At 40.0% G+C, this 12,278-nt stretch overlaps 1 protein-coding gene across 5 annotated transcripts in view; it reads left to right on the forward strand.

Annotated features, from left to right (window-relative positions):
- ptpn20 (protein tyrosine phosphatase non-receptor type 20) overlaps nt 1-12,278 on the forward strand; it is a 283,839-nt gene that overhangs the window by 224,450 nt on the left and 47,111 nt on the right. For 4 of the 5 annotated variants that reach the window (XM_067972632.1, XM_067972633.1, XM_067972635.1 and 1 more), the window contains 3 exons: nt 128-202; nt 963-1,024; nt 1,339-1,500. In XM_067972632.1, the coding sequence (XP_067828733.1) occupies nt 128-202; nt 963-1,024; nt 1,339-1,500 (299 nt within the window). The remainder of the gene's footprint in view (nt 1-127; nt 203-962; nt 1,025-1,338; nt 1,501-12,278) is intronic. The other variant, XM_067972634.1, reaches the window with a different exon arrangement.

Here is a 12,278-nt window from a genome sequence, read left to right on the forward strand (position 1 = left end):
GGGGGCAATCTGTATAATAAGTGCCCAGGGAAAGGTCTCTATCACCTATCTCTGTTATATGGTGACCTGCTTTCTTTGGGTTTTGTGCAAGTTGTGAATTATACATGTTTTTCTTTGTGAACTTAAGGCTTCACTGCACGGAAGCTGACATCAAAAGAAGGACAAAGCCAGCTTGTACAGGAGAAGCTGCGGACTCTAGATGGTAAGGGAGCCTTCCTATTGTCTTAATCCTGTTTTATCTATTTTCTCTCTGCTTCAGTAACCAGCTGCCTGCTGATAGTAGAACTTGCTGAGTTCCGGGTCGCATTTATTAGGAGGATTAATTATTACCAAGCTGTTTGTCTCCAGCTGTGGCATTAGAGCACATTTCTGCATCTGATCCAGTGCCTGACTGATCCCTCCTGGGCTGGCATGTGGCATGAGAGGTTGCTGAGTAACAGTGAGGCAGGAGGCAGAAGAGAAACGGGGACTTAAAGTGTTTGTTATATCAAATAGGGAAACAGCGAAAGGGAAACAAAGAACTGGAGAAGATCTAAATTACTGCAAGGTTGTAAGTTATTCAAAATCTCAGCAGAGATTAAATAAAGTATTTTTATGCATATGATTTAAAAAAAATAAATGACTGTGGTTTATAAAGTGGATTTATTCCAGAATATTAGCATAAGAATACAGAGCTATCAAAGATTCTCTCAAGGGGAAATTATATATGGTAAACAGATGTTCTAAGAAAGAGTATGTAGATAAATCATATTAAAGTAATTATAAATTGCTGGTTGTACCCATTTTAAATCACTAAAAACTGTTTTTGCTATTCAGTCTACATATTTGCCCCTTCTAACGAGAAAGCAAGGATTGACCCTAAGATTTTTCCTCCCTACAGACCAAGGAATCGACTCCTTTATGAGCGTAAATAATGTTATTCCATCGGGAAGGTGTTTTTTCACGTTATTATTTTTTTTTAGGAAAGCAGCCTGAGGAATACATGCAATCTCAAACCAACTCCACTCTATCTGCAGAATCGGAGGTATCTTGCTTTTTAAATTTATGTTTATAAGCGTGATACTGAAGGAGTTCCTGATACCTGTAAGAATTACTATTTTACAGTATTTCTTATTTTATGTGCAACTTCACATGCATTCATCAGTGCAAAGTTTCTCTGTGATGTAAGTAGGAGGCCGTTGGCGAATGGTGTCTAAATTTTGAATGGCTGTTCTTTACATGTAATTATCTTGTCAATCCAGTAACAGGACCTAACTATATCTTACTGAAGACTCACCCCTCCCCTACTGTTCTGGAGGTGTTGACTGAAACCACAGCTACCCTTTTTATCTCCGGCAGAGTTCTATAATCCACATTGAATTGGAAAAACCAACAACTGGCGGTTTGGGCTTTGCACTGGTGGGTGGTGACAACGGGACTGCTGCGCTAGTGAAGGCGATTAGCCCAGGCAGTGTGGCAGATCTGGATGGGAGGCTCAAAGTCCGAGACAGTCTTTTACAGGTAACATCACTCGGGGGGGGGGGAATAAAAACCTACAGCTCGTCAGTTGATTCATGCAAGTCACGGGATGACCTTTTGCAGTATTTCAAAAGAGTCTGATAAAGTTAAAAGTTTTCCCCAATCGTATGCCATAACTTCGGTGGAAGATTGCCGGAAAAAAGGCCTAAAACGGCCGCTGGCGCTGTTTCTCCGGAGGTTCGCGAATCTTTGGTATGGCAGATAATCAGCAGAAACACCCGCAGACATTGCTGATGCCACAAGAAAAATCTAAAATCTATTCCAGATGAAATTCTGCTTATATTTGTGCATCACTCTAAAGTTAAAAGATAACTCGTGAGGTGGTTGGAGGTGATTGGAACTGTATATATTATATATTATATTTATATATTAATTATCAATTGGAACAGAAAAATTACATGTAATATTTATATATTAATTATCAAGAGTTAATTTTGAGTTTGTCTCCAGCTAGGAAACTGGCTCTTTACAATTTGGTATTTGTGTACGATAGGTAGCACAATGCTGTCAGTAAAACTGGATTCAGGAGTACATTTAGACATGGGGCAGTTTTGTTTTTTGTACATACAACTGAATAAGTAATGGAAGTTTCCAATAAAGCACTGGTTAGTCTTCTAAATTTATAATCTAGTAATTAACTCTTTGCAACCTAGTGCACTGAAACGAGAAATGGGAGTGAAGCCTAAAGGATAGTTAAAACCAGGTGCTCTTTATAAATGCAACTGAAGACTCCATTTTAAATGAACAGAAAAGTTTGGATATTCTTGTAATGGAGAAATATATCAAATCTCTCCCCATTACTGAAGACGGGATTTTTGGAAAAATAGAAGCAAAGCCAATAAGATAGGCTCGGGTTGAAACATTCCCTGTAAATCTTGCAGTATTGACCAGTCAAATTTATAATTTATATTTTCGAGCAGTAAGAAATACGAGGATCAATTTTAGACTAGCCAGTAGCTAGGAGCTGCGAGTCAGGTGGACAGGCTAGCTCACTTCATTTGCAAAAGACTGCATTTTGCATTGAAGAAATAAGCCAGCATTTCTGAAGCTCTGCTGATGGCCAGCGTAAGACTCATTAAAGTTCCAAGCTTGATGTAAATGAGTCCCTTGTTGGATCTTGTGACTTTCTCATCATTTCCTCGCCACCAGCATTGTTCATTCATTTGAAACTGGTGTAGCTGAATGGGAATGGCCAGGCCTGTGGGAGTAGGCTTCTTAAAGGTGAGTGTCACTTTTCACTCTTGGTTGGCAAGTCAGATTCTTTTAAATTTAGTTTGTTGATTTATCTGCATTTTTGTTCCTGCATTAATATTTCTTGCTGTTTGGGGCTGACTTTTTGCATTACAAGACTTTTATTTCCAAATCCATACCTTACAACCATCTTGCTTACAGCTATTTCACTTGTAGAAACCAAAGTGGGATGGGAATTCCTTTGGAGATTCCAATGGCATTTCTAGATTTGGGGGAAGATGAGTGGTTTCTGAGGGGACAAGAAAGGCAGGTGCCTCTGCCCCTCATACTTTATGTACACACCCATCTTTACCCCAGAACCTGCATTTATTGGCCCAGTCTGTTCTTTCTTCACATCTCAGTGGAGACCTGTCTTCACTGCTTCTACTTCATAAATGACTAACACGTGGCTATGCCATCTCTTGGAGGCCGACCTGCGGACAACTTATACCACAGAGACACCTCTTCCTTTAGACAAGCATTAAACTTTTGGGTAAAAGCTTAATGTCTAGCGACATGCCAAATCAGTCAATCAGCTGTCCACAGACGCACCAAGCAAGTGATCAAGTGAAAGGGACAATGCATGCACCATTTTCCCTGTGGAAAGGAGGCATCAGCTTGACAGCTACAGGATGCCCATGGTGCACTGGATGGCATTCTTGCACTGTACAGATGGTTGAGCCTTGCCAGCATGTCCTGCCTGGCATGGTGCACTGAGGATACTCCGATATGCCAAACACAGCAAACTCATTCTTACCCAACTCATCCAGCAACATGTTCGCTTTGCCAGACATCATACAGGAGGTTGGGTGCTGTACTATTCTACCACTTGCCTATAAACCTTGTCTCTGCATTGCATTCTTCTCTCTCCTTATCCTCCCCCAGCCTTGGCAAAGGCTGACAAATAGTTAAAACCCATTTTGAAGCTTTATAAAGGCTGAAACAATATTTGGCCCCCATGTGGAGCCACATACGTTTAAGTGCGTAATCCTTTAAGCTTGAGCTGCTGTCTAGCTTCCGTGCATCCCCATTAAGCTGGCTGCTGGCACACGGCCAAAGTTGTGCTCGGAGCTTATGCTAATTGTTCAAATTAGTTGACCTAACAAAATTAGGCACCGTCACTTCAGTGAGCTAACTTGGGCCAGGCAGCCAGCTATTCCCAGCACAGGTTTTGCATAATTGAAGCAATCGACTTTGTAAAATAGATTATATAAGTTCAAGCATGGGATGGAGCAACAGAAAGAAGATGCTGGATGAAGCAGGAACACTGGCAATCATGAATGGCTTGATAGAGGCAGAACTTAGATGCCATCATCAACGGCTGCCAGGTGAGACAAAGCCAGACATTGGAAAGGATGAAACTTTGACCCAACATTATAACCACTTCCGAAACAATGGTCATAAGCCTTTTTACTAATATATAGACTTAATTTGCTATCAGTTGGTTGGCTATGACTACACAGTATAATCTTCAAGAGTGTAATTCTGAAACTGGGCTCAATGTTATGTTATATTCCGTTGAATCCAACTAATGCTGTGCTGTTGTAATCCTGAAGCCAAGTTAATGAGCTATTTGTGAAAATCACTCCGCTAACCTTGTTCTGCATGTGTCCAGTAATGGAAATAAAGTAATGTCAGAGATACAATTTTGTGTCAGTATTTATTTCTTGATCTCTGCTAAGCCAAGAGTTAAATGGTTTTCAATCAATGCTGCATTTGATTTAGGTAATTGGCAGCATATTTCCTTAAGATTATTTAAGTTGGTGAACACAGGACATGCTGACGAACCAAATTTGGCATCGGACCTTAATCCTTGGACCAGAAATTCTGATATACTTTCAACGTTGATTGTGGGCACTGGAACATCAGGATTTTCCAGCTAATCATCCCCAACTTAGTTTGTGGCTGGGTACCAAGAATTATGGCCCAGATTTTGCTGGAGCAGGGCATCCTGTGGCATGCCCCATTACTTAGACATTTTTCTGCACGTTTAGGTTTTAAATTTTTTTGCCCACGAAGTTGGTGGAAGTGCGAGCTGATAACGGTGCAGCGAGGACAACAGGATATCTGGGACCTTGGTGAACAACAGGACAAACATTGTATCTCCTTAATCAATAAGGTTAAAGGATTGAGAAATAACCAGAGGAAGGACTGAGAAGGAAGGTGAATTTGAGTGGGTGAAAAATCAGGTACAGAAAGTGTAAAAAAGGGAGGGAAAGAAAGATTGGATTAAGAGAGTGAGAAAAAAGAGACAGAAAGGAAAAGTAAGAAAAAAAATTAAATTTAAAATTTGTCATTTTTAAAATCTCCTAAAACAATTCACAACCTGAAGAATGAGACTCCACTTTCTGGGTCAGAGAGGTTGATTGGCAATCATTAACATTAAAAGGGTACTTACGCTGTTAATAACAAGACTTGACTTTCTGTGGCGAGTTCAGTGGGCAAATAACGTGCAAATGCAGCAACTTCATGAAAATCACGGGGAGGTTAAGCGCGAGATGCTGCTTTCACGAAGCTAATGGTGGAGCGGCGCAAATCGGCCAGCAACTTGTGGCGATTCACAATTCACAGGGTATCTCTTCCTTGCCACAAGTCGCTGGCCGATTTGCGCATTAATAACGGCGTGCATCATTCAGACGCTGTTGTTTTTCCTCCAAAATCTGGGCCAGTATATCCAATCTTAATGGGCTTGGATCTCCATTAATGAGAACAACATGTGGGACTTGAACTTAACAGAGAAAAAAAATTAGTGATGCCTTTATATTGTACATTGTAAGACAGCCAAGTGCAGCTAATTGCTAATTCATTTTAACTCTTACTGAGAATCAAGGACGATCTTGTAAATTTTCTTTGTTTAGTTGTACAATTTTATATGAATTGATGATGTTTCTGGAATGTTCTTTGATGAGCAGTAACTTGTTACGGGTATGATGTCTTCTGAAAGGCAAGTTGTATTAAGGTCACTTTGGATATCTGATAATTAATGCTGCTGTTGTATTGTTTAACCAGATGATTAGAATGCCAGAAGTTTTATGTGTAGCTGCTGAATGTTAAAAGTAGATATTTTAACACAAGGCGGCTTAAAGTTAAAGGGGTTGAATTTGCATGAGGGGTTCTCCTGATTGTCCACCATAAGATCGGGGTAAAATCCCTGGAAACCCCGGAGAAATGGCAGACGATCGGGAGAACCCCAACAGTTATTCAACCCCAAAGTCTGCAATGTTTGACTGCACCAGATAGAGTTGAACTGCTGTCTCTATGCTAAAAGCAGACTGCTTCACTCCGCAAATTTAAAGGAGCAGTTCACTAATTTGACCAAATTTATTTTGACCTGAAATTTAAACGTATTTCACAGTTATAGTGAATACAATTTAATTTGGTATTACACTATAGATGACTTGCTCCTTTAGGTGTAGATTCTATTCCTTGGCCCTCTGAAAGGTGCTGTAATTTGTTGATACTGCATTTGAAAATAGCTACTCATTAAGGAGTGGTCTGAAGGAGTGTGATAAATAGCTGTATTGAAAGGCACAACAAGAAGCTCTGGACAAACTGTCAAAAGAGATAAAGAAAAACAAGCAGGAGTGTCTGCCATTGCTTCACTGCTGTATTTTCCAAGTAGAATGTTTTCGTGTAGTGACGAACAGGAAAGAAAAAGGATTTAAGGACTTAAAGCAGCAATGATTCCAAAACACAGCTGAATCAGCTTATAGATTGATCGAATGTGAGGAAAGAAAGGAAAAGAAAGATTTGCATTTTATATAGCATCTTTCACGACCTCAGGACGTCCCAAAGCACTTTACAACCAATGAAGTACTTTTGAAGTGCAGTCACTGTTGTAATGTAGGAAACGCAGCAGCCAATTTGCGCACAGCAAGCTCCCACCAACAGCAGTGAAATAGATGACCAGATCATCTGTTTTTTTAGGTGTTGGTTAGGACGCATATGAGCAGCTCCAGCAGAAAGAGATAGAATGCAGAGGAGTTGGACCAGATCACAGCTGGAGAATTACGAGCCTCCAGCGTCACCTTGCTCAGGAGATCACATATGTAAGGAGGATGCCAGAACCGAGGCTGCATGGCAAACTTAACAATTAAAGGACATACTGACCACAGCAAGAGTGTGACTGCAAAGAAGTAACTAAAAAGAGTCGCAGGCTCAGTTCACTGAAGTTGTTAACGACAAAATATCAATGGCGGAATATGCACAAATCCAAGATGAGTTAACCTGGAGCAGGAAGGAGTGAAAACAATCAGACAAATATCGAAACCACGATTTATGTTTACTCAAGCAAAGGGCACTTTAGGATGTGGTGGTGGTGGAAGGGAGAAGGGCTAGAATCTGTCTAGCATGCTCTGAAGGAATAAAATTCAATCTTTTACAGCTGGTGATCAGACACAAATGAGCTATCCCAAAGAAGTGGAAAGCCTTCATCATTTAAAGAACACACCTCTGAAAGTCTAAAGCAGTTAGAGCATTGCAAGAGCAATCATTTAGGTCAATGGTTCTGAAATACAAGTCCCCAGCAAGGAAGGAGACTCTATCTGAATGAACTACAGGGTCAATCAGACAATGATAACGCCAAGATACCAGAAGAAGTAGAGAAATTAAGAAAAATTATGAAGCAATGCAACAAATCCAGTGTACTTCTGTGCCAGCAAATATGAATGGGAGGGAGGTCACAAGTAGCAATGGCATCCTGTTCAGTCACTTCAAATTCAAATACCCATGTATGACTGCACCCAAATGGCCCAACTCAGATGGGCTAAGAGAGTCCCAAGAATTAGGAATAAGAGAAGTTTTACCAATAGAGGATGATTAAGAGATGGCCAATTTATATTATATTTATTGAATTGATCCAGATGCCTTTAGAATAATTGAAGGTTTTTGTTTCAAGTGAGGGTAGGCCTCCAGCTCTAATTATTAGCTTAACCAATGAAAATACTGACAAGACCCATAAAGAAGTGTCCTAAATGAACAGGCTCTGACAGGAAGATTGGAGGAGAATGAAAACCCATGGGTATTCTCCAGTTTTATCTGGAAGACCGTATAATGAAGGGTCTTACAAGAAGAGTCCCTGTGGAAGTAAAACTTCAGGAAATTATTAACTGTGCAACTTTGGAAGATTCAGGATCAGAAATGATCTTGACGAGCAAGACATTGTTTAATTGATGAGTTACGTTATTATATAAAGAAGGCCAATAAAGCTCTCTTTTACTAATGCCAAGTTCTCTGGAAATGGTGATGAAGGCCAAGAAAGACTTGGATATGCTTGGATCAAATTTACATTTGGAGCTGTGAGTGTACATGCAAATTACGAGACCTCATGCAAGAGAAAGGAATTCTTCGCTAATGAGAGTCTGGCACCTTTTGAACTGATATCATGGCATCGTGTGAGCCCAGATGAGAAATCCCTTTCCGCATGGAAATGAACAAAGGCTGCAAATTTCAGACCTAAAGGTGAGGAGACGGGAGAAAAACATTTGTACTGTGGATGAGATTCTTGCACGTACTGGATTATTCACTATCTAGAAGAATTGGCCCATTTAAAGCAGTTGAATATGGTACTGATATCAAGGAAACATGTCTTAAAGAGTACACCTGCCAGAAGAAACCAGGGTCTCAGGTAAATGGAAGAACAATTACATCTCAAAGAGATTGATGAGAAGGAACGTAGTATGTTCCTCTTAGACCCAGAATGAATATTACCCTGACCAGGAAGGAAACCAAAGAAAAAGGCTTGTCTTGTCCATGACAACTAAGAATGAGAGAATTCAAGGTTATCAATTGCAACTAGAAGATGAAACTGAAGAAAAAGATGAGAATAAGATGCTGTGAAAATATTATGAAGTCATGACAGTGAATTAAAAGGCTGAATAATCAAAGCTAATTGTACTATCCTTGTTACAGATGAGGCACTTACATATTTGTAGGTTTAATTATCCACTGAAAACCAATTCTAGCTTTGGGATCAGCAAGATTAGAAGCAGTGAGGGTGAAACTTTTACAAGAGGAAGAATCTCAGTCACTTAAATTGAGTTACACAGCCCATTGCTTTAATGGGATTATATTAGTTCTACTAAATTTGATTGACATTTGTCCATACAGTAACTTTGGCATTCTAATTAATGTGTTACAATTATATACTTGTATGATTCATGCTCTGTTCTGAGAAGTGACTAATGTAACCAATAGTTTGCTATGTTTGTCTACATTAATTATCTTCTTTGCTGATATGTTCATTATGATTGCTACTGAAGGCTATTTGACCAGTTTAAATGAATACAAAAGTTCTTGCAATAGAGAAATGTATTGAACCTCCCCCATTGTCAAAGGGGGACTATGTGAAAAGTAGGAGCAAAGTCAACAAAATAGGATAGGGTTATAGCTCCATTTTGTATTGAAACTAAGCAACTCTTAAAACGCAGAGGTTTCATGTGATTTGAAAACTGGACATTGAAAGGAGCCAGAAGATCTTACTTTACCCATGTTTAGAACTCTTCTAATGACTCTTGGGAGTCCATGAAAACAAACAGTGACCTTTATGCTAGGTCAACAACTAGTCAACCCATGTAAGAATGTACTTCTTGCAAAAGTTGACAAGTTTTCCAATGTGTAATTATTTGACCATGGTTGGATATCTAGACGTATCAATACCTCAAACCTCATCAACAAATGTTTCAAAGACCTGACAAAAAGCAAAGCCAAAACATTCTCAAATAGGGATGTGAGATAAACAACATCTCCTCAGGTAGACTTTGGTTAGACTTAAAAAAATATGACTTTATCCCATTGCGTTAGTTGAGATTTAGGTAGAGAAAAGGTAACTGGAGGAAGAGCATAAGGATAAGACAGATTTTTACTTGGCCTATTCAGACTAACGACTAAGTCAGACCACACTCAGTTCAGCTCAGAGAGAGAGAGAGATCTTTAAGTATGACCAGACAATTCCATAATATAATTTCTCACGGGAAAAGATATATAGAGTAAATGTATGAGTACATGGATGGGGTAAACTAGAAGAAAGGAAGGAGAAGTTAATGAATCAAGAGTTAGTGACGATTGTGGAAAACTCGGAAGAGGCATAGCCTATCTGCCACAGTCAGCAATTGAAAGAAGAGACAAAGCCAGACATAGGAAAGGATTTAACGTTGACCGAGCAGTGAGCATATCAGAAACGAGGAAGTCGTAAGCCTGTTTACTGATATTACGAGAGTAAGTTTCACCTTTACTGCTTGGGCGGAAATGATAATAAGGTGAGTTTTGTAGCGGGTAAGTGATCCACTCAGCCAGTTTCCCACCCAAACATGAAAGGTGAAAATTACCCCCATTGACTTAAACAGAGAGCAAAGGATTGCTATTGGTTTCTTGGTTATACGACTGCAAGAAATTATACAACTGGGCTCTATCTTATGTTATATTCAGTTGAGCCCAACTAATGCTATGCTGTTGTAATTCTGAAGCCAAATTATTGAGCTATTTGTGATGGTCTCCAATAACCTTGGTATGCATGCATGTGTAGAGTTAGGGAAATAAAGTAGCATCAGAGATTCAATTTTGAGTTGCTGTTTATTTCTGATAAATAGTTTTCAACCAATGCTGCATTTTATTCAGGAGAATGGCAGCGAACATATTTCCTTAATATTATTCAGGTTGCTGAATGCAGGGCAACCCGATGAGCTGAACTCGGCATCATTCACTAAACTCTAGACGTACAAGATAGATTCTGGTATATTTCCCACATCGTATGTAGGCAGTTTGAGCACTAGCATTTTTCAGCTAATCATCCCCATCTCAGTGTGTGCTCATGTCCCAAAGATTGTATATTGAACCTTAACGGGAGCTGGAGATTGGGTCTGAAACACACATTAATCATTCTTACAGTGTTCATGATCACCTGATTCTTACAGCTTCCAAGCACCCATGTAATTTATAGAATGTACAATCTCTGCTGCACATTTGCACCCCTTAAAATCACCTGACTTTTTAAACCTGGACAACTGGATTTCCACCAAGTGCCAAGTGATAAGCATTGATCAGGAGTATTACCTTCATTCTGAGACTTTATACATGTTTCTTCTAACAAACAAAAAAGCAAATTTGGGAGGAAAGAGCCAGTCCCTGAAAATTTGAATAAACATCTATTACTCGCTGATTTTCATTCCGTGCTCTGGTTTGAGGAGTATCTCAACATACTCCACATTAATTCAATTAATATTTTAGTTTCTCATTCTGAAAATGCATGTTGTAATTGTGCGTCAAATGGTACCCTGTTTATCTGATCAATGCCATTTATACTTGTGAAAGAACATGTAATGCAGCTTTCAAAAGATAGGTTTTTCAAGGATTCTTAAACATGAATTTGATACAGGTATGATGATTAACCACAATATAGCCTGGGGACCATTTGCTGCCTACTTTCCCCTTCACACGAGTCCCTCTGTTACATTTTTCCTTGGGCATCCTTCCATGACCTGTTTGGCTGGTGCTCAGCACATGATATGCTGGAGTGTCATAGAGTAGGGGCAGATTATCGAGCACCAGCAATTCTTAAAGGGCTGTAGGTCACCCTTGAAGTTGGGATGTAACTGAAGTGTAAAATGGCTGGGGGACAACAAGGGAGGAATGTCACCATTTAGTAATGCTACTTTGGAGGTCCTGCTGAAGAAGGTTCTGCAGAGAAGGATCACTGTTTTTGGAGCTGAAGGCCACCCTTTAATAAACAGCAAAGCCAGAGCAACATGGATGGAGGTAAGAGAGCAAGTTAATGCTGTCTCACATGTGGCATGGTCCTGGTAACAGACCGGGATGACATTCTCTGGGCTGTGTAAGGTTGTCAAGCTAAGTGTGCTGACAGGTGGCTTACATTACCTCTGCACTTCACTTTAAACTTGGTGCATCATCACGGAGCGAGAGTGTACTGCACTTTGCCAACGGTTCATCGTTTCAAATGCATTGGCGTGCTCGTGCCATTCCAGGGCACTGTCCAATGCTGCCAAAGCAATGTGGCCCATTAGATGTGGCAATAACAAATGCCACATACACTGCCAGCAGAAGGAACCTGAACATTAAATGTAGGAGAAGGCTGCAAATAACAAGAGGCAGCACATGTGGACAGGAGGTGGGTGATTCACCAAAGTTGCCAGTCTTGACTTCTTGTATGGAGAGGGTAGAAGAGATTCTAGGCATAGAGGGAGTTGGGTAATTTGGAGGCCTTCCCCCAAACTCATGGCCATTACCTTTTGATTTTTATTATTTATCTCCTTAATCTCTCACTCATTCACTCCTTCACACAATGCCTGCCCAATACACCCTGATGTCTTGTCATGTGAAGCAGTGTTACTGCCAATATTCTAAAATTTTCTCTTTTTTTGCTCCTCTAGATGTCCAAGAAGTGGACGTGGCATTGCCCAATATACAGCCTCGACAGAGCACCTCATAACATCCTACATCATTCACTTCTGCATTGGCAAGCACCATCATAGTTAGATCCACTGCAGGTGGATCAGTTAGTGAGTGGTAGGAGGGAG

This window comes from Heptranchias perlo, chromosome 36 (genome assembly GCF_035084215.1).
Source record: "Heptranchias perlo isolate sHepPer1 chromosome 36, sHepPer1.hap1, whole genome shotgun sequence".
NCBI lineage: Eukaryota > Metazoa > Chordata > Chondrichthyes > Hexanchiformes > Hexanchidae > Heptranchias > Heptranchias perlo.